Raw genomic sequence first — 22,068 nt, 5'->3', positions numbered from 1 at the left:
TTAAACCCACATCTTTTGCAAAAGCTAATACTAAAATTCATGAGTAAATACCCAAATTTGTTTTAGAGTTAGAAGTATAATCGGTATGATTATTTTAAGTAGTGCATGAAGATAAATTATTATAGATTATATATGATTTAGAATAAAATAAATTTGAATAGCATTTTAAGTATAACTTGTTCTTACTAAACTTAACCATGGGTTGAATTATCCGATCAAGCCTAAAAACTCGTTCTAAAAATAAAAAGATTTGAATAAAAATATAAGTCCAAAAAATGAACTTAAACAAAACAACGAGATATGTTTTCTAAACAGACCAAGCCTCTAAACCCTCCCTACCACAACAAACATCCCGACAATGTAAATAAAAATAAAGACTTGACAGAAGTCATATCCAAAATCATGCAATCTAAAGATGGACAATGTGAAGCTGCAAAGTACAGAAATTTGCAACGGGTTGATACAAATGTTAACATGAGATTGCAAAGATCCAATGACGGTGGCAAAAAATGAAATCGAGTCAAAAAAATACGAAAATTTGTAGCGAGTTGATTTAAGTGTTAACATAAGATTGCAAAAGTGCTATAGTCTCGAACAATATGGGTTTAGATTATCTATTACAACATAGTTTAGAAATATTTTTCTTCACACCATAGTTTCCTTAAGGTGTTTGTTTATTTAAAAATTACAAAATAATTATTGAACTATTCGAAAGTTTTTATTTAAGTCACTAGATTGTTAAAATCGTTATTGTATGATCTTCTTTATTTGCACCACTTGCACTAATCGAAAACTCTCATCCCCTTTCTATTTTACTTATTTTTTTAATAAAATAATTTTGAATGGCATGAATTTACAAACCAAAATCCAAATAAACCGTCATTTCGAGCTCGTTAAATGAATTTTTTTAAAGAAAAACTTAAAAATCTAGTGATTTAAATTAAAAATTTCCGAATGTCTAAATAACTATTTTATAACTTTTTAAAATAATAATTTAATAACATTGATATAAAAGACTTATCACCCTCTAAGTTGACCCAATTCTTCCACAACTCTATCCAAATCTTTCATGGAGCTTTCCCCATGGCTCACTGCTGCCAAAGCTTTTTGTTTGAGATCTTTCGCCTTGGTCTTCATTCCTCCACCCTCGGTCATTGCCTCAGCAACGGCTCGACCCAATTCATCCGAGTTAGGAACCGAGTCAGCACCCTCACACACCCTAACAGCCACACCTATTTCATCAACCAAAAGCTTGGCATTCACAAATTGGTCAGCCTCCATAGGCCAAGCCAATATCATAACTCCACCCACTATCCCTTCCAAAACTGAGTTCCACCCACAATGACTCAAAAACCCACCCACTGCCTTATGGTTCAATATCAACAACTGTGGTGCCCATCCTTTTATAACCAAACCCTGACCCGCAACCCGTTCCTCGAACCCATCGGGTACATCTCCGAACCCATTGGTCGTACCCGGTTTCACCACCCAAATAAAACGTGTACCACTCTTTTCTAGCCCATTAGCTAAAGCTTCCACTTGTACTTTCCTCAAAAGCTTTTGACTCCCAAAACAAACATAAACAACGGAACCATCAGGGCATTGATCAAGCCAAGTCATGACCCCGTCCGAACCCGAACTCGGATCCGAATCTCCCCGATTGCCTATCAAACTCACTGGTCCAACACTATAAACACGATTATGACCTACGTATGTCTTCAACCATTGAATATATTCAGTTTCCAAAGCATCAAATGAATTCAAAACACAGCCCCAACTCTTTGTATTTGCTAAAATCCCATCCTTAACAAACTCGCAATCAGGGTCTGATTGTTTATAGTGTTTAAACAAGGATGGGAAATTTTCTGGCTTGAAAACAGGAGAACCAGGTAAATGACTAAGCTTTATTTCACTCAAAGACTTCAGTTTTTCAATGTTGGACCACATATAATCACATAGAGAGACCACAAACGCACCTGAAGCGAAGAAAGTGAGTCTGGGTATTTGTAACTGAGTCGCGAGTCGTTGAGTCCAACCGAGGAAGAAATCGGAAATGATGGCAACGGGTGGATTAGACTGAGAGTTGAACCAGTTGAGTAAAGGGTCATGAAGCTTGCCTAAAGCGGCCATTATAGGGAGGTTCCCACTGTTGCCAAGGTCTTTAACATGCTCAACGCCTTGTGGGATGAGAGGGTGAGAAGGGAAAGGGAAAACGAGGGGTGTAATGGAAGAAGGGTGAGTAGAGAGGAGAGTTGAAAGGAAAGGGAGGCTTTTAGGGGTGACTAAGATGGTGATGGTTAGGCCTCTAAGGGCAAGTTGGTGGGTGAGGTCTAGGAGGGGAAGCATGTGGCCTTGTGCTGGGTATGGGAACACTAAGATGTGAGGGTGAGAAGCGGTGGCAGCGGCGGTGGCGGACATGTTGGTCGGTTGATGGTCGACACTTGAAAGAGAGGAAAGCTTGTTTAGAAAGATGAATGAATTGGTATTGTTGTAAAGTAGGATATGTAAAGCCTACTAACAGGTTGACTGGTCTTTTTTTTTTTTTTTTGGAATACGTAGCTGAATTTGTCACTTCAACTTGTATTTGAGATACATATTAACAAAAATTTATATCAACGCAAACTAATGATGGTAATATGAATGTACCAACAAATTTAGATACAAACTAGTATTTTTGAACAAGTTATGGAGGCAAACTACATATTAATCTTTCTTTTTACTCGGGACTAAATCTACCATATTGATTGGAATTAATTGAAACAAATGGTTGAATAGATTTTTGAGTGAATCGCTTTAAACTAGGTTTTATTTTTTTTTAAATAACTTTTTTTTAATTTTCATAAATTTATTTAATTAAAATCGGACTAAGAATTAGTGACTTGATTAATTCAATCATCATTTCAATTCCAATAAATCATGATATTTTTTTTTATCTTTTGTAATATATTAATTAATTATATGTATTAATTAAATTGTTTTTAATTTTTTAAAGAAAAACTATAACATTTCACAAATAATATGATTAAAAATTTAATATATATTTAATTTTAGATACTTGATAGTTATATTAAAATGAGGGTGAGTTTGAATGGGCGGTGCGTTTACTTGCGGTTAGTGTAAAAACAACTGTAGCGGTGAGATTAGATATTGTAACAACACTGTAACGTGAGACAAAAAGTAGGCTAAACGTACCGCACCCAATCGCTCATCCAAACCCATCCTGATTTTCATTATATTGGAATTTAAATTTTTAGACCAGCAACAAAAAGTGAATGAACCAACTACAAGATAATTATTAAAAATTAGGCATCCATGGACCAAAAAGTTAGGCATCCATTTATAGATGCACAAAAATATACCTAAATATAATTTATTCCAAAATTAAAAAACAAACAAACATAGAATTGATTCCAAAATTAAAGGGTAAGATTAAATTGTTTTCAAAAATTGATGAAAATTGTATTTATTATGATTTGTAGTAGGTCTTGATTATTATAGCAATATTGTCAAATGTTAATATGTTTATCAATGAGACCCATTACTTGTAGCAATATCAACTCTACTACTTGAGATTTTAGATAATATACATGATTAGTCTTTTAGTCAAATTTTAATTTCTGTAATTTAGTAGCTTGTTTAATTGTTTATCAAATATTTTTTTTATTGTCAATTGAGTCTTAGTTCGATTAGCATCGGTTTTGTTGTCAGTGCAAGAGGATGTGGGTTCGAGTGTGCTGAAGCGCATTATCATCTTATTTAAGAGTTAAGAGGGGCTATGAGTAGTTTTAGGCATTGTATCAAAAAGGTCATATATGGTAAGAATTTATAACGAAATTACTGTTAAAAAAATATTTTTTATTAATACTAGATTATGATATATTTTATGGAGGGGGATAAAGATTTTAATGTTTCAAGATTTGTATTATTTTCTATATATTTTATATAAAAATTCAAAAATATGATTTTTTTTTAAATTGGGTCAATGTGATTTAAATTTAGGTTTTCTAAATATTTTTTAGTCTCTTAGTCAAAGTTTAATTTATGTAATTTAGCAGTTCGTTTTATTGTTTAATAAATATATATTACTAATATTTATAGACTATTATCCTATACACTGTCCTGAGTAAAAGAATTCACAAGTGAATCAGGATTGATGCCATTTGTTTTTAGGAAATAATAATATAATAATTAAATAATTTAAAAAGATACTTGACATCATCCTAAACCTGCTTGTGGAGTTTTTTTACTCCACTGACAATAAATAGAATAATATCCAATATTTATAGGGTTAGTATTTAGTATACTGGCAGCGTATTTTTTTTAATTCCACAAGTAACCTTAAAAATTGCCATGTCCTTGTTAAACCATTAATCTTGCTTGTAGAATCTAAAACTCTATTAACCGTGTATCAATATTTTCTCATATTTATATAGTTTTTATAATTTAACACAATCATAAAAAATAATAATAATAATAATAATAATAATAGTTTGTTATTTTCCTTTCAAAGGTAAACAATCCAAAGATTGAGCTGAAAATGTTCTGATCTTATAAACAAGAGGGATAACATTTAATCTTGAATTGATAAATTTTTCCACTTTGATCTCTCTTATTATTATTATTTTTGTTCCATATTAATCTCAAATTTTGAAAAATTTTCTCAACTCGTGTATTTCATTAAAGTGTGATGACATATTACTCTAAGCTTATGTCTTATCATCACTTAAAAAAGAAATTTTAATTATATAATATTTTTATGATTTTGTGCATTTTTATTTTATATAATTTTTTTAAAGATTTCCAGGAGTGAAATCCCAATTCAAAGATCAAATCAAATCGAGAAAAATCTAAATTTTAAGATTAATGTGAAAAAAAATTAGGGATCAATTTGAAAAAATATTCAAATTGAAGGATTAAATATTATTTTATCCCTAAACAATAAACGAAGTTGTAATTTTAGGGAAACCTAAACGAGACGTAAAGACTTAAAAGGACAAAGAATTAAAATATCAAATGAAGTAAAAGGTTTAGAATTAAATTTAGTTGACATTTGTTTCTTAGGAAAAATTACATTAATGGTATTGATTTATAAGTTTTTGAGATTTAAATCGGTGATGAAACCGATCAAACACTAACTCTCAATTAGATTGGTTCAATTAAATAAATTATTAACAATCACAAATATTAAAAAATAGAGAATCAATTCAATCAATTTTTCAGCCCAATTCGTACCAGTTTTACAAGTCAACTATCCAACCCTTATTCTAAATCAATATCCTAACCGAGTCTTGATTGGACTGGTCTGATCAACCCAATTTTGAAAATAATACTTTTAGCTGCATAATAGCATGATTTTGACTTATAGATATTTTTTTTTACCTTTGGTTATTGGAACACACTTTAAGCAATTCATACCAATTTTACAAGTCAACTAATCCAACCCTTATTCTAAATCAATGTCTTGATTGGACTGGTATGATCAATCAATCCGATTTTGAAAATAGTACTTTTAGCCGCATAATAGAATGATTTTGACTTATAGACCATTTTTATTGTTTACCTTTGGTTATTGGAACAAACTTTAAGCAAGGATTTCAGAACTAAACCAAAGTCGAACAAATCAAGCTACTGATTCTTGATTCAATTGGTCTAAATAGTTCAGACAATTAAATTAAACAAATTGTTTAAAAATCATAAAAATTAAAAATACAAAACTACTAAAAAGACGAGAAACCAATTCAACCAATTTCGAAAAATTCGTAGGCCAACCAATTTAACCCCACTCTGGATTGATGCCCTACTAGTTCTCGGTTCGATCGATGCGATTCTCCGGTTTAAAAAACGTTGACTTTTAATTAATACACTAGTGTTTAGGGTTAATAGCACCCCATTAGTTCAGTTTTAACCATAGTTGCCTAACCTGGATCAAACTAAACAAGCCGGTCAAACCGGGAACTAACTGGAGTACCGGTCTAGATAGAATATTTAGACCGTTTCAAGAGCAAACCACTACAAACCGAACTCGAACTGCCAAACCGTCAAAATTTGAACAGCTGAAAAAAAAACCAGCTTTTCAATTTCTTAGCCCAAAAATATGGCCCAAACCAAAAAAAAAAACAGCCAAACCAATCCTAGCCTAAATCCTTAAAATCCGACCAAAATCAATCCTTAAAAAATGAATTAGAAAAGAAAAAAAAAATCTAAGCACAAAATGGATTCGATTCATATCCATAAATCGATATGAGATTATGACCCTTTGAATACATGAAGAAACTTCATGTACTTTGCATCCAATTTTCTTTCAAAAGCCTACTATAGCACCACAAAAAAGCTATGTATCTTCTCTATTGCAATGTTGCAGACTATCAAATACCGACACGAACGCGAAACTCAAGCAAATATTACCACCAAAAACAAGACAAAGATCCAAAATTATAGTCATCTAGGCGAATGCCATTGTCATGTTATGCAGTAAAATCTCCCAAACTTTACATGTCATTTGGGTCACAACATGCAATACAAGTAGGGAAAACACAAAAGGGAGACAAAGAAAATATACCAAGAGAACAACTGCCATAACAATATAGGCAAGGAGATATTAACCTGAAAAAGAAAAAAAAATAGCACGAGCTGCATTTACTAGATAAAGTTCATCTCGTTAACGATTACCACAGCTGTACATGTCATCAAAATGAGAGAAAAGATGTAACAAAGAAAATTCTATATAAAATATGTGAAAAGATGTTCATATCATGACATCTTCATAGCTTTCCATTCCCTTGAAAGACTATCATATTTATCTCTAAAACTTCTACCCTTTTTGTAAAAAGGGTTCTTTAATTTCTCCATTGTCGAATCGTATATGCTAATTCTTTTATCAAGCATTGTTTCGACAAATCTTTTCACTTCTACTAACCTACCTAAGTTGCAAAGCCCAATGAGTAACTCATTAGCGCTTTCATCGAGCGTTGAGACATGATTCTCAACCATGTGATTCCACATATTAATTGCCATTTCGGGGGTGAATGCCATTGTCATGTTATGCAATAAAATCTCCCAAACTTTACAAGTCATTTGGGTCACAACATGCAATACAAGTAGGGAAAACACAAAAGGGAGACAAAGAAAATATACCAAGAGAACAACTGCCATAACAATATAGGCAAGGAGATATTAACCTGAAAAAGAAAAAAAAAATAGCACAAGCTGCATTTACTAGATAAAGTTCATCTCGTTAACGATTACCACAGCTGTACATGTCATCAAAATGAGAGAAAAGATGCAACAAAGAAAATTCTATATAAAATATGTGAAAAGATGTTCATATCATGACATCTTCATAGCTTTCCATTCCCTTGAAAGACTATCATATTTATCTCTAAAACTTCTACCCTTTTTGTAAAAAGGGTTCTTTAATTTCTCCATTGTCGAATCGTATATGCTAATTCTTTTATCAAGCATTGTTTCGACAAATCTTTTCACTTCTACTAACCTACCTAAATTGCAAAGCCCAATGAGTAACTCATTAGCGCTTTCATCAAGCGTTGAGACATGATTCTCAACCATGTGATTCCACATATTAATTGCCATTTCGGGGTCATCGTTCTCCAACAACATCTTAATAGCCGCGGCGTAATTAGAACTTGTAGGAGGCCACTCGTTCTTGGTCATCTCGACAAAGAACTTCCCCACCTCGCGAACCATCTTATTCCTCACCAAGCAATGGAAAATCATGTTGTAAGTCAAAGAATCGGGGAAAGCTCCGTGGAATGTCATCTCATCGAGGAACCGGAAAGCGTCATGCACGTCATCGTTGTTGCATAACACACTGATCAATGCATTGTACATAATCAAATTGGGCACCAGCCCACCACCCACCATTGTATCCCACAATGGAATTATTTGGGCTGAATCATTTTGCTTGACGAGAATATCGAGAGTGTTAGAGAAAAATTTCAAACCTGGTAAGCAGTCATTCTTCTTCATAACTTGCAAAAATTTGAGAGCTTCATCGACTTGAGAGCCACGAACAAGCGTGGTCAAAAAGGCATCGTAAGCAGAAATGTGCTTCGGACTCCATCCTACTCTGACTACCATCTCGCCGAACGTGTTCTTGGCCTTAGCCAAATTGCCTTCTTTCTCCCACCCTTCGAGCAAAATGGCAAAAGTATCCCCATCAGGTGGGATCTTCATCTTGATCTTATCAAAAAACTCTATTGCAACCGACATCTGATTGTCCTCGTGGCAAATTGCACTAAGAAGTGAATTGACTGCAACAACATCTTGTTCTACACCGTATCTATCCATGACATCAAAACTCATGGTAGCCTCACTAAACCTATGCGCAATACAATAGCTGCTGAAGACAGAGCCAAACGTTGTAGTTGAAAGAAGACCCTCTTGCTTCATGGAGCGCATAGCATCCCACATCGGTTCAAAGCTTTGATTCTTCCCAAGCAAATCGACTATAAGATTCCACGCATAAGCAGAGGGCTTGACGAAGCACCCGGCCCACCTGAAGAACTTGATGGCAGACAACGGCTGATTGTAAGAAAAACCAAGGACTTGTTGGATGTCATCGGAAGTAGGGATAACCCCAGTGGAAGAAAGCGCAGATTCAATATCGTGTGGAGAGATTCGGGTAAGGAGGTCGCAAAGGATTCGAACTGTTGGAGAAATATCGGGTGCATCATGGTGTGTGGGGAAACTCTGGGGTTGAAGATTGTTCGGGATTGACCGTGGTTGGTTTTGGGGTTTTCTTGGGAGTTTAGTGCTATGGTTTTCAGCTATGGTTTCCATTCGGTTAAGACCTATAGAAGACTATTCTCTATACACTACGGTGAAGGCAATAGATTCATTTCCGTCTCCGGCCGACCAGGCCGATCATAGCCTATAAACAAATATACCTGTACTCAATATCACATGCAAGATTACAATATAAATAATAAATTATCTAAACCAATTCTCAACCACCATCACGATCTCCTTCTCGACAGTGCCCACGACAAACAATCAAACACGAACCAACAAAAATGAAAACAATTATCATCAATTCATAAATATAGAAGCCACCATTAGCCGCAGTGTTGGGCCAACATGAACAACTTAAATTTGCTTTTCTTTTTTCTTACATTTTTCAACAATCGAAATAAAACAAAAACCCCCAATTCCAACATTCAAAATTCAAAAAAAAAAAAAAGAAGCACACGAAGACTCCAATCATGAACCAGAAAATCACAAAAGGGTTGCACAACAATACCTGGATTTGCCGCGATACCTGGCGCCGCAAATTAGGGGTTTTTTGCGCCGAAACTTGCTTCTAATTTCGGAATTTAGGCGAGCTTACGCCCGTCCCCGTAATTTGTGTACGTTTTTTCTTTCCCTTTCACTTAATTTAAAGCACAACTTCAGAATCCTCCTGCCTGTGTTTGTGTAGGTTAAAGGATTGCCACTTTGACCCAGGATGGTCTTACATTTGATAGAAAGCCCGATTTTATTACTGTTATTTACAATTGGACCCAGTTATATTAGGCTTAATACCTCTTTTAGCCCCTGTACTATAGCTAAATTATTACTTTGGTATTTGTATATTTTTTTAAAGGGTAAACTACACCAAATGTCACTAAATTATTAGTAAATTATGTTTTGGTCTTTCAACTTCAAAATGTTACAAAATGATCACAACATTGTTCAAAAGTTTTCATTTAAATAAATGGATTGTTAAAATCATCGTTGTATGACCTTCCATATTCGCACCGCCTGCACCAATAGAAAGCTCTCTTTCTTCTTCTCTTCTATAATTTAGATTTTTATGAAATAACTTTGAGTGTCATGAATCTGCAAACCAAAATTCAAACAACTTTTTCCTTCAATCTCCGACATTGATTGTTAGATTAACTTGGACCTAAAGTATGTTCTTTTACTCGTCGATGAGCACTGATCAACCGTATCAATTGCAGAATTATCGCTTAAAGCTCGCTAGCCAAACTTAAAAAAAAAGACTTAACAACCCAATATTTTTCAATAAAATTTTCGAATAGTTCAGTAACTATTTTATAACTTTTTGAAGTTGAGTGACAAAAAAGTAAAGTTACTAATAATTTAGTAATTTATCCTTTTTAAATCAATTTGGCTCTTATGCTATCATTCTGCATGCCTGTTAACCAACAATAAAAAGTTACAAAATAATCACTTAATTAACCGTGCTTGTCTATTTTTAGTCTAATTCCATTAACTTAAAAGAAGAGAAGATGTGGTGACAGCGCAAAAGTTGATATTATAGCCAAATTAACTCTTATATTGTAGTTTTAAAAAATTTAACCCTCAAATTTACATATTATCTCAATTTAATTCTAATTCTAAAAAAATTAAAAAAATAACAACTCATAAATATTTTAAAAAATATAATAAATTTTAATATATATTATTAAAAAATTATTCTTTTTCTCCTCCACCTCTCCGCTGTCACTACCATCATTGACCGAAAACTTACCATTATTAAATACCTCTTTGGTGCAGTTTACTCCAAAAAGATGAAAAGTAAAGTTAAATTATGGTGCATAAATAAGATTTTCCCAAACTAAAGTGACTAAATTTGCAAATAGCCCAAAATGGTAGTGCCAGTGCCATCACGGACTTGGTTGTTTATTAGTCAATGATAATAGAATCTAAGAACCAAACCAGGAAAATTTTTCGACTCCCAAAGCAAATAATTTCAGACCAAATTTCTCTTTTTTGTGCAAAACCTACTTCAAGTTGACGTCAAAATTGTTTGCTTTATCTGTTTTTTAATGTCCAAATGCAATTTTTTTTAGATTTATTGATCTGGGTCGTCTTGTTTTATGTTTTTCTATCTGGGTTTATGGATGAAATTTGTTTTATGTTTTTAGATTGGTGCTTCTTGGACATTAAAGTTTGAATCAGACTTTGATGTCAGAATTTTATGTTTTGGTTTCTGTCCCAAAATCGAAATTTATCATATATGTTAGATTTGGTAAAAATACCATAGAAGTTTTTATATTAAGAGTCAAATTACATTTTACCTCCTTTACTATAAAATAGGTAAACTAATTCATGTATGTTAGAACAGAAGTGCAAACTGATCCTTCTATAAAAGTTTTACTGTTAAAAACTGCACATGTGGTATATATGTTGTTACTATTATCATTATTTCGTCAGCCACGCCAATGAATGAAATTTTTAATGAAAATAATCAATATGCTTTTTGATCTAATATCCATTTTAACTCATAAGCCTCTCGTATTAGGTCAGGTCTTCATCGATAAAACGGAAAAAACCGTGAGGCTTTTAGACTAAAGCAGACAATACCTCGCAGATTGGCTGCGGGTCTCAACAGACGTTTTTTCCTGGCCTTACAGCCTATGCATATAGCGATATGCAACACCCGTTTGTGTATTTGTTTCTCTGTGTACATATGTATGTATGTATAATGTTTGAATAGTTATGCCATTTGACTGATGGTGTTAAATTTCTTGTGTTGCAGAAAATAATGGTTTCCCTTACTAGAATCGGAAATCTCCCTTTGTACGGATTTCACGATCCCAAATCCTTTGTCCATTCAATCCAGAAACCGCGTGTTGTAATCGTGCTTGTGAAAGCCGGACCTCCCATAAATCAAACCGTTAAAACCTGATTGGTTTATTGGAGAAAGGAGATTTTATCGCCGACGGGAAACGAGTGATACAAAAACACGGAGAGGAGAAAGAAATCCGTGGCGGAATGGGAGCTTCCGGTGGTGTGAAGAAGGAGTTCGGCGTGGACCTTCGTTGATGCCCGGAGGTTCCTACAAGGCTTATAAATATATAGAAGATATCCTTCTGAAGGTGGCAGCTCAAGTTACGGACAGCGGCCCTACATTGGCAAGGGAGGATCCAGTAATTTTGTTAAGATGGTTCATAACGGGATTGAATACGGTGATATGCAGTTAATTGCCGAGGCTTACGATGTATTGAAATCAGTCGGGAAGTTCTCTAATGAAGAATAACGCCAGGTTTTCTCTGAGTGGAATAATGAGGATCTTCTATGCTTCTTAATCGAGATCACTGCAGATATATTCGGAATTAAGGATGACAAAGGAGAAGGATATTTGGTAGACAAGGTTTTGGATAAAACCGGAATGAAAGGTACTGGGAAATGGACAGTTCAACAAGCTGCCGAGTTATCTGTCGCAGCTCCTACAATAGCAGTGTCCCCTGATTCGAGATTCCTTGGTGGTTTAAAAGACGAGAGAATCGAAGCTGCTAAGGTTTTCACATCCCGGGGCCATGGTGGTGTCATGGCTGATGTAGCTATCGATAAAAATAAGTTAGTTGATTATGTGAGACAAGCTCTATATACATAAAAAATCTGTGGTTATGCACAATGAATCAACTTGATACGTGCAAAGAGCATTAAGAGTTGGGACTTAAAACTCGGGGAGTTAGCTCGGATTTGGAAAGGGGGATGCATTATCCATGCTGTTTTCCCGGACCATATAAAGAAGGCTTACGATAGAAACCCAAATTTGGCTAATCTCCTTGTCGATCCCGAGTTTGCTAAGGGGATTATGGAACAACAATCCGCTTGGAGAAAAGTCGTTTCCTTTTCTATTAATTCGGGCATTAGTATGCCAAGCATGTCGTCTACCCTTGCCTGTTTCGACTCATACCGGAGGGAAAGGCTTCTTGATAACTTAGTTCAAGCTCAAAAAGATTACTTCTGAGCTCATGCCTGTGACAGAATCGATATCCCAAAATCCTTCCATATGTGAGAGTTTTCGATTGTAAACTGATGGTTAACCCTGCTTCTTAACACCTAAAAAAGAAATCTACGGAATCCAAAATCTCCAATTGAGTTCCATATGCTATCAATACTATGTTATCCATACTTGAGGCGAACGTCAGATACTTATATATTTCCGATATGAGTATATTCATTTTTTTTAAAGTTGCCATTCATTCTTGAATTCGTGCTCGACTAGCTTCCTCCAATCCTAACACTTATATTATTATACTGTGTTTTCAACTCTCTGGCCCAAGCCGGCCGAATTTTATCAAGATCTTAGCCCATTAGCCTGAACCTATCGGGCCAGGCAGGGACATCGGCTCTTCACCCCTTTTGCAATATATGCTTCAAAAACTTTGATTTCATAAAATGAATCACTCATACACCAAAAGTCATAGGTTGAAGAGTTTTGCATATCTAAATTTTCCTTTCCTGTTTCTAACAAAACATTTATAACAATGTTGATGAGCTACAGCAATCATCGACAAAAAATACCTGAATCACTTCAGCAGCAGTGTTTCTTGTTCTGCCTGAACAAAAGTTATGAACTGGTTCGGCATCGAGGAAACCTGTAAAAATGAGTCTGAATGTGTGATCAAACTCGGAAACCAAATTGTAACATGTATTTAAAACGTTGTAGCAATCTCAAGCCTCGACCACCAAGGTTCGGAAACGAGAAAAAAGTACCTTTTGTCACCCATTCTTGATATTCAAGCCTCTTTCCTAGTTATCCTGTGATTTAAGCCAAGGGATAATGATTAGAAAACTGCAATGTAAAATGTCAAAACTCGGATTGAGCCAATAAACAAACATATAGATACACTCATACAGATATACCAAGAATCTTTACCCAAATACCGAGACAAGTTACCGGGAAAGTAAAAGAATATACCCAAATACCGCTTCATACGAGATTAACCTAACCAGTTAAAAAGAGTTAATTTAACCTAAGAAGCTTCCATGTCCCGACTACACTTGCATATCATTGAAGTCATCATACTGAAACTTCGAATAAACTTTTTTTTCGAGAGGGCATACGTGCTTATGATTCAAATCAATATGTGACAATTTGCATTGAACAAGGTTTGATAGCCTGACATAGAATTGATTGTCCGAAAAAGATGTTCCTCACCTGAAGCAATAAATTCCCAAAGCTGTCGTAATTTCATGAATAACCGATGTGGCAAAGTGTAAATAGAGTGATCCTGTTTGATGAAAACAGAAATATAAGGCAAAATATAACACCGTACAAGAATAATGGATGGTAACTAAAAAGGCGAACATACCCGTGAATACACAGTAACCAAGAAGAACCCAAAAATCATCAACTAGAGGAACACTGAAGAAAAAGAAAGGTAAACATCAATTAGCATTCATGTCCCCGAGAAGAACTGAAAAGGCATGTGATATATCAAGTTAGAAATATGTTACTCGGCCTCAAGTATATGTGTAAGATCATATCCTAATTCACATGTCTGAGTATGTGTCAAGCATGAGTAAAAGTATCATGACGGCCCCTACAGTAGAAGTTAGATTGCATTTTATCCCCTTCATTCAAAAAATGGACAAATTAATCTTTATACGTTAGACCGTAGACCAAATTGATCCTTTCTATTAAAATTTTTATCCATTTGTACTGTTAAAAATTGATATGACTAACGAAATAACCCGAGAATAACACATGGTATGCAACATGCACCTCATACTGGCGTACATAGGCCAATTTTTAACGGTAGAATTTTATGAAATTTTTAACAAAATGATCAGTTTACTCTTTGATCTAATGTACAAAGACAAATTTGCCATTTTTCGAGTTGAGGAGATAAAATGCGATCTGAATTTTAATACAAAAGCTTGCATGATACTTTTATCGTCAGACATGAGTGTTGAATGAGGTTACTTCATGAAAAACAAAATTCTCAGAGAAATATAGTGTCAGAATGCAAAACGTAACATACATACCCATCATTCAGCCTAGCTGTAAGAGCATTTGCAATTGCCAATGGAAGATACAAGAGCGACTGCAAACAAAACATACATAGAAGAGTTTACCATTTTAGTTACGAAAGAATAGGTTAGTGAACTGAATTTATTACCATAACCCTGATTTTCAAAAAAGATCATCGATTTATTTAAACCATGCTCATGAGCAAGTGCATAAATATACTCCCGAAAAATAAATGGGTATAGGAAATCGTGTCGGCGGGATCTATTTAGTTCTAAATATACTTGAAATTCCTCCATTTCAAATTCGATTTGAACCAAAGATAGGGATCTATTCGGTTATTAGATGATACATAGTGCGATACAGTCAAAACAAGGTATTATAGTAAGAAAAGAATAGATACCTCGGAGACAGGCGGATTCATCAACGGATTCTCTATCCTATCTTTTGCCATCTAATTGATTTATGTTCGTTATAGGATAAGAAGACGGTTAGAAATCCTTTATTTTTTCAACCCAATCGCTCTTTTGATTTTGGAAAAAAATATCTTTTCTTCATCAATATACTGCTTCTTCTACACATTCATGGACAAGTAGATTTTTTGAAACTCGGTTGAGCTTAATCTAAGATCGAGATCATGCAAGCTCAAGCAGCTTGATTAAATATTATTGAAGCCATGGCTGAACTTCTCTAAGCTCAGCTCTATTAAGCCTTTACAAACATTGATTTGATCAGATTATGTTGATTCGTATAAGAATGCTACATACCATGCACATGTTTGTTTTTAGTCCCTTGGGTTCGTCACACAAGTGAGCCAAAATCATCCGTCCCTGTCGAAAAAAAGAATCCCTCGGTAACCATATTAATTGGAATTATGAGTAACACATTTAGAAGAAAATATAGAAGCTTTAGAACGGAAAAAAGAAACGAAGAAAACAAGAAATACGAAAAGGACTAGCAAAATCAACCCGATTATTAGATGACAAAGTATAACCAAGCAAATCTTACCACAAGGAACCCAAATGCAAGTCCAGTTCCTAGTATAACCAAGTGTGGGTAATTTCCCATTATATCCGAAGGCGACAAATAATCCCTTCACATTGAAAAAAAATAGTCCATTTAAGGCCCGGAAAAGAAAATAAACATTGCTAAATTTTAAAATGGACGGTTTTGGTTTACCAAATAAGCACTCCTCCCATGAGTACAACGAAAGGATAAAGCTGCCAAGGAAGAACAAGAAAACATCTTTTAAGCAATTAAGCATACACAGAATGAAGGAAGAAACACATATTAAGTAACACGATTACCATTGCTAATGCAAGTAACATGCTTCCTTTTCGTGCCTGAATGACCTTATGGACGTTTTGTATACTGCAAAAGAAAACGTACAAGAATGTAAGAGAAGCTTATGATGGCATTAACCAAAGAGCCATAGCAACGATAATGTAAAGAAACCTAGATTGATATGAGACAGTTTCATGCACGGAAACGTTGGAAGCTAAAATCTCAAGGTAATCATTTAATATTTGGATTTCAAAGCTATGAGGTGAACGAAAAAAATAAAGAAGGGTCATTGAAAACTATCCTCGTAATCGAAAGCTCTTGTGTAAGGCTACATGAATGCTGGAATGAAAGCATGATAAGCTACAACATAAAGACTAAAACCGGCTAAAACAGAGAAACTAAAGTTCCGCAAAATGTCAAAGCAACTGAGCCTAACAATCCACATCTCGACTATAAGGCTACGAGAATGTTGAAAAGAAAGCACGAGAAGCTACCCTGTGAAACCCCGAATTAAATTGCAAGTATTAGGAATATGGATAGAAACTTACTTGCAGCCGACAGTAGGTATAACAGCAAATGCTATCATAATATACAGCACAACTCTGTATGTTGAAATTTCTAAATGACAAAAAGAAGAAAAAAATTAAATAAGCAATAATACAAGTTGAAAATACTGGTAAAACAACAATCAAGTAAATGAGATTAAAGGAGAAAAGGTAAGTTGAATAAAATAATAAAAATAACAATAGAGCAAGAATAATTCGCAGAGCTTATACGGATATAGGGATAAAATCATTATTACTTAGAAGATAATGATTTTAAAATGCAATCTGACATTTGCAACTAGATCTTGGCAGCTAAAGAAATACTTGGAAATAACATATGATTAAGAAAAATAATAACACAAGATGGTAGAATAGGAACATTGCCGAAACAACGGCAACACGAATATGATAATTAAAAGAAGAACCAAATCAGCATATGGTGACTATCAGTAAAAGATTAATGGAGGCCCTTGTATTAAGAGTTGAATTGCATTTTGCCCCCTTCTACTCAAAAAATGGGCAAATTAGTCTATATTCGTTAGATCAAAAAACAAACTAGTCTTCTGTTAAAAATTCCATCCAATACTACGGTTAAAAATTGGTCCCTGCACGTCAACTATAGGTACACGTGGCACGCCACATGTAACTGTCTAGTTATTCCATCAGTCAACTATAGGTACAATTGGCACGCCACATGTAACAGTCTAGTTATTCCATCAGTCAGGATGAAGTTTTTAACAGAAAAGGCCAGTTTGCTATTTAATCTAATGGGAACAAATTTACACATTTTTTAGTAAAAAGGGCAAAATGCAATCAGACTCCTAATACAAGAGCCTCCAAGGTACTTTTACCGATGGCTATCATACATTGAGGAAGTTGGAGCAATCTCATCAGAAAATCTAGTGAATCCATCATAAACTTGTTCATGTGATGTCATTAGCCGATAATGGTTCGACTTAAAAAATAGATAAATAAAATAAAAACTTACCATTAAGAAAAGGTACCCAACTGAAGATGGGTATGGATCTTCCGAATTGTTCAACCCACCAATGGGCACCTTAATGGGACAAAGGAAAGATACCGCAATTAGAAAAGTAAAGAGGAAAAATATACAATAAAAGTTCCAAATGTGATGCATGACAACTAAGTAAAACAAAGTTTTCGAAGTACACATTGTCGAAAGCACGAGTAAAATGTCAAGTGAGGAAACATACCCAAAAATCCTGTCAAAAAGTGCATTACATATATCAGAGCAAGACCCTCAGTTGGCCCATTAACTACGGGAAGGATCAGCGTATTGGTGAAATAGCTGAACACACAAAAAGAAAACAACATAAGGATCAGCACTGCTAAAAACTTGACCCATATGCAAAAAGAACCTGCATTGGAGGTAAGCAACATACTTAAAAAACCTCAAACATATCATGAAATCATCGCAACATTGGAAACAAATTTATAAAAACTTTTAGAAAAAACCAAGTAATTGAAGGATTGCACAATGTACGGCATGGTTTCTTGCAAGGAAAGAAATGAATACACTTCGGATTACTTACTGTTCCCATGTAGCTCCGTAAAATGGAACAGCTGAAATTACCCAGAACCAGAAACTGTCCCTTCCACACATAGCAGTGCTCCCAAAGGCCATGGTTTCGAACTACGAAAAGAATCAAATTTTATATAATGAGGAATGCCATTAGCCTTCGTCATGTAACGCAACAAGTTAAATACGCGTACCGCACATGCAAGCGCATCGCACCCTGTAATATTTCAGGACCGCCAAAAATAATTATTTCGTCAGAATACGAACTTCTAATGTAAATAGCAAAGAGAAAAGACGAGATAAGGTAATATTACCATGGTCGAAAAGTTCTCCAAGGGGACTAGAGGAGTTTGTTCTTCTTGCTTGCTTCCCATCGACAGCATCAAAAGTCTAGCAGGTAATTAGTAATACATCAGAAAAGATTGATACTAAAAATTAAAGTAAAAAACATAACGCACCACGAGACCATAAAGAAGAAATAACTTTAAGGTGTATAAACCTGATATAAAAATAGAAGTAACCCATGAGCGAAATGAACCCATCTTGGTGGAGGTGAATCCAAGTGAGGGGAATAAACCTGAACATCGGTATAAATAAATAAACCGAATGGAAAGATAAATAGCAGAAAAAGCATACACATAGCTAAAATGCTTGTTGAAATACGTATTTTACATATGAAAACTACGTTAATTAAACAGACAGTCAATGCAACAATGGTTGTGTCTCAAACACAGAATTTGCATCACATTACTGTAAAATAAAACTGCCATTTCAACACGACATCTTAAGCCAAAAAGGATTTGACTTGGGGATCAAAAATCAAAATAAATACAACAATGAAGAAACTGCAGAGAGAAGGATAGAAAGAGAGTTCGTCACTCACATAGCCAAGCACTGCTGAGGTAACCAAGAACATAAATCCCATAAGTGTTATCTTAAGAAACAAAAGCATACCAATTTAGTAATCAAATAAATCAGGTGTAATAGTAAACATGCATATACATGTATAAGCATGTCCGAGTTTGTATGTTAATAGAAAATCACAATTTAGAAGTAGTAAGCATTACATACCATGTTTGGTCTGGAAAAAAGAACAACCAACCGAGTAGCAAACACATATAGAAACATAAATTTGTTAGTGCCGGCAAATATCATTGAAAAACAGGCAAATACTTAAAGCTCAAATGAAGCATGATATAGCGTTTAAAACTTATACTTTCACACAAGGGCGTAACTAAGGGGAAAGGCAGAGGACTTGGCCCCCCTTGATGAAATGGACTAATAGCAACTTTAGTCCCTTCCAGTTATAAAATATTCAATTTAAATCCTATTCAAATATAATGTTTACTTTCAACCCCCAAACTTTTAAAATTTTATTTTGACCCCCCAAAACCGAATTTCTAGCTTCGTCTCTGCTTTCACATTGATAATTCCATTCCCTTCCTCCAAGTTCAGCTCTATATCAAATATCACAATCCACTAGCAACACTCAAACAGGTGTAGATAGGAACCAGTGTTTCAAAACAAGTAAACAACACTAACAAAATGAAGCAGCAAATAAAAACTATGGTTATTCAAAGCATAAATAGAGATGACAAAATTACTTTCACACAAAGGGGGCCTTGGCTCCCCTTGATGAAATGGACTAATACCAACTTTAGTCCCTTCCAGTTATAAAATATTCAATTTAAACCCTATTTAAATATAATTATTACTTTCAACCCCCCCCCTCCCTTTTTCCTTCAAGGTTCAGCTCTCTATCAAAATCACAATCAACTAGCAACAGTCAAAACAAGTGTATATAGGAACCAGTGCTTCAAAACAGATAAACAACACTAACAAAATGAAAACTATGACTATTCAAAGCATTAAAATAATAAAAAAAATCCAAAGAACTTACGGCATCCAAAGAGGGAAGAAGTTAACAAAACGGCTCCAAAAGGGTTGTAATACATGTTTTGCAAGGTAAGAGTGATCCACACCACTGTATTTGTATCTTTTCAAAGCTTGTACACCATGTGATCCTATATACCCCATTTTTTGCTAAGAACTGCAATAATCCAAACTAATGGGTATTGATAAAAATGATTCAAATATAAGAAAAAATGAAAAAAAAAATCAAGGAAATCAATTTAAAGAAAACCCCATGCTTGTTTTTTGCATAGAAAAAGATTTAACTTTTGAACTAATAGTTAAAGTTAAGAGATTCCATTAACTTGGGAAACAGAGAATCAAAGAAATAAGTTAGCATAAATCATGAATAAAGGGATTTTAAAGTGAAAACAAGGAACAAAATGATCAAACACTGAAAAAATATAGCAGATCTAAGACTCAAAAGTAAGCAAAAAGTTAAAACCATGTAAACACGATAAAACAATGAGAAAACTGAAGAAAAAAAGTTTTTTTTTTATGTATACCTGTTTGAAGCAGAGATCAAAAGCTTAGAAATTTGATTTGCAAAGGAATCAAAAAATCAGATCAAGTAAGGCCAAAAGGCAACGAAGAAAATTTTCTTTTCGTCTCCCGCGTTTCAAACATAAGAAGCTCAGCTGTTAAAAAGGTGCAAGAACAGAGTGTATTATTACAAATAATCATAAGGGCTATTTCGGCACCTAAATTTTACATCAATATTCAATTTAGTACTTAAATTTATTTTTTTTTAAATTTAATACCTGAGTTTAATTTTAATATTCACTTTCATACCTGAATATTTTTAAATTGATACTTAATTTTTGTACCAAATTAAATATTAGCTAATTCAGGTACTAAATGATATATTAACCCCTAATAATAAAAGAAGGAATCAAATGGAATCTTTAATTTCTTTGGCTATTTTTTTATTTTCTTTCGGACAAGATAGATTTTACCCTAAATTAATTTTTAATCTTTTTATCAATATAGTATATATTCTACCTTTGGTGAAAGTTCCTAGAAGGGCCAAAAAGCAGGTTTACCTTTATATAATATATGTAAATTACATATTTTATAATTTAATAACGAGGGGGTCGGTTTTGTTTGTTTTGAACCGGACAAATTCTTTTTGCAGGTTACTATTTATTTTTCATTATAATATATTATATATATATAAATTTAATTATTAATAAATTATGTCATAAATTTTATTTATTTTATATTTTAATAATTTTAATTTGTATATAGATCGGTCAAGTATGGAAGAGTTTTAAAACTCGTGATAATATTTATTTTTTAATAGATTTACGAAAGATTAATTATTGTGCTCGCTCTGATAAATAGTTGATAAATGAAAAAAAAGCATGAACTCATTATTTATTTAATATTTTATTTTTAAAAAATTAATATTTGTATACTTTTTAATCAATAAATATGAATCAACGAGTCATGCTTTAGTTATGGCAGTTCAAGAAGGTTCAATATGTTAGGATATTTTATATTATTTTAATTACTTTATTCAAATATAAAATAGAATTTACCGAATATATAAAGATTTAAAATAAATGACACGTGGATGGCGTATGAGTGACGGGCGTGTCACTTCAGTTGGAAACTTGGTTAACGTTTGCACACGTTTTATACACCATATAAAACACATTCCCGACATTGCTTAAATAAATTTATTTAAAATTTAAATATGAATCTATATTTTTATTATTTTGAAATTTAAAAAATAATTTGAGGATGAGTAGGGCCAACCTCAAGCTTAAGTTTTTTTTTTCCAATTTTAAAGAAAATATAAGATTAAAATTTAATTTCTATATTTTTATTTCTAACTTTTAATCCTCTAATTTTTCGGATTTTAAAATTTATTTCTAATTCTTTTTATTAAATATTTTATTGACCCGATTTAGATAAAATCGATCGAATTGAACAATAATCCGATCCTTAGAACGAGCTACTACCAACCTCCAAAGCCTTTTTTTGAGTGAAAACTTGAAAATAGGAAAAATAAAACATTGGAAATGATAAAACTCGAACTCCAAATTCCATGGATG

The 22,068-nt window shown here is 33.6% G+C and overlaps 3 protein-coding genes and 1 pseudogene across 6 annotated transcripts; 1 reads left to right on the top strand and 3 right to left on the bottom strand.

The window, feature by feature from the left end:
- Positions 1-955: 955 nt before the first annotated feature.
- LOC107898742 (UDP-glycosyltransferase 89A2) lies at positions 956-2,577 on the bottom strand. Its single transcript, XM_016824262.2, has one exon. It carries the CDS (start codon positions 2,416-2,418, stop codon positions 1,021-1,023), a length of 1,398 nt encoding a protein of 465 aa, XP_016679751.1. The 5' UTR covers positions 2,419-2,577; the 3' UTR covers positions 956-1,020.
- Positions 2,578-7,211: 4,634 nt separating this feature from the next.
- On the bottom strand, positions 7,212-9,480 carry LOC121202855 (pentatricopeptide repeat-containing protein At1g77360, mitochondrial). 2 transcript variants are annotated; one of them, XM_041091127.1, is made up of 2 exons: positions 9,260-9,480; positions 7,212-8,890 (listed from the first exon to the last, which is right to left on the bottom strand). In XM_041091127.1, the coding sequence occupies exon 2, from the start codon at positions 8,797-8,799 to the stop codon at positions 7,327-7,329; it is 1,473 nt and encodes a 490-aa protein (XP_040947061.1). In that variant the 5' UTR covers positions 8,800-8,890; positions 9,260-9,480; the 3' UTR covers positions 7,212-7,326. The 2 variants fall into 2 exon arrangements, with proteins under 2 accessions (XP_040947061.1, XP_016679753.1); XM_016824264.2 differs by having other exon boundaries at positions 7,212-8,906; positions 9,260-9,473.
- A 1,791-nt stretch (positions 9,481-11,271) lies between these two features.
- On the top strand, positions 11,272-13,122 carry LOC121216017 (6-phosphogluconate dehydrogenase, decarboxylating 1-like; annotated as a pseudogene).
- Positions 13,123-13,129: 7 nt separating this feature from the next.
- LOC107898745 (choline/ethanolaminephosphotransferase 1) lies at positions 13,130-20,676 on the bottom strand. 3 transcript variants are annotated; one of them, XM_016824267.2, is made up of 20 exons: positions 20,515-20,676; positions 19,998-20,147; positions 19,169-19,178; positions 18,981-19,031; positions 18,597-18,674; positions 18,412-18,487; positions 18,292-18,314; positions 18,111-18,211; positions 17,772-17,866; positions 17,546-17,614; positions 16,561-16,630; positions 16,036-16,099; positions 15,908-15,948; positions 15,737-15,821; positions 15,496-15,558; positions 14,746-14,804; positions 14,070-14,122; positions 13,916-13,988; positions 13,471-13,515; positions 13,130-13,366 (listed from the first exon to the last, which is right to left on the bottom strand). In XM_016824267.2, exons 2-19 carry the CDS (start codon positions 20,132-20,134, stop codon positions 13,494-13,496), a joined length of 1,170 nt encoding a protein of 389 aa, XP_016679756.1. In that variant the 5' UTR covers positions 20,135-20,147; positions 20,515-20,676; the 3' UTR covers positions 13,130-13,366; positions 13,471-13,493. The 3 variants fall into 3 exon arrangements, with proteins under 3 accessions (XP_016679756.1, XP_016679754.1, XP_016679755.1); XM_016824265.2 differs by having other exon boundaries at positions 13,130-13,352; XM_016824266.2 differs by having other exon boundaries at positions 13,130-13,352; positions 19,998-20,162; positions 20,515-20,661.
- Between the last annotated feature and the right edge of the window lie 1,392 nt (positions 20,677-22,068).

The sequence above is a fragment of the Gossypium hirsutum genome, chromosome D04 (genome assembly GCF_007990345.1).
Source record: "Gossypium hirsutum isolate 1008001.06 chromosome D04, Gossypium_hirsutum_v2.1, whole genome shotgun sequence".
NCBI classification, from domain to species: Eukaryota; Viridiplantae; Streptophyta; class Magnoliopsida; order Malvales; family Malvaceae; genus Gossypium; species Gossypium hirsutum.
This window is presented reverse-complemented; position numbering and strand designations above follow the sequence as displayed.

Bases quoted from the DNA above. Each gene is read 5' to 3' on its own strand.
- LOC107898742 (XM_016824262.2), bottom strand. From the start codon at position 2,418: ATGTCCGCCACCGCCGCTGCCACCGCTTCTCACCCTCACATCTTAGTG.
- LOC121202855 (XM_041091127.1), bottom strand. From the start codon at position 8,799: ATGGAAACCATAGCTGAAAACCATAGCACTAAACTCCCAAGAAAACCC.
- LOC107898745 (XM_016824267.2), bottom strand. From the start codon at position 20,134: ATGGGGTATATAGGATCACATGGTGTACAAGCTTTGAAAAGATACAAA. The intron at 18,212-18,291 runs GTACGCGTATTT...TTCTTTTCGTAG, and splicing joins GCGATGCGCTTGCATGTGCG to TTCGAAACCATGGCCTTTGG. The intron at 16,631-17,545 runs GTAAGTTTTTAT...TTTGTCATTTAG, and splicing joins TTGGGTACCTTTTCTTAATG to AAATTTCAACATACAGAGTT.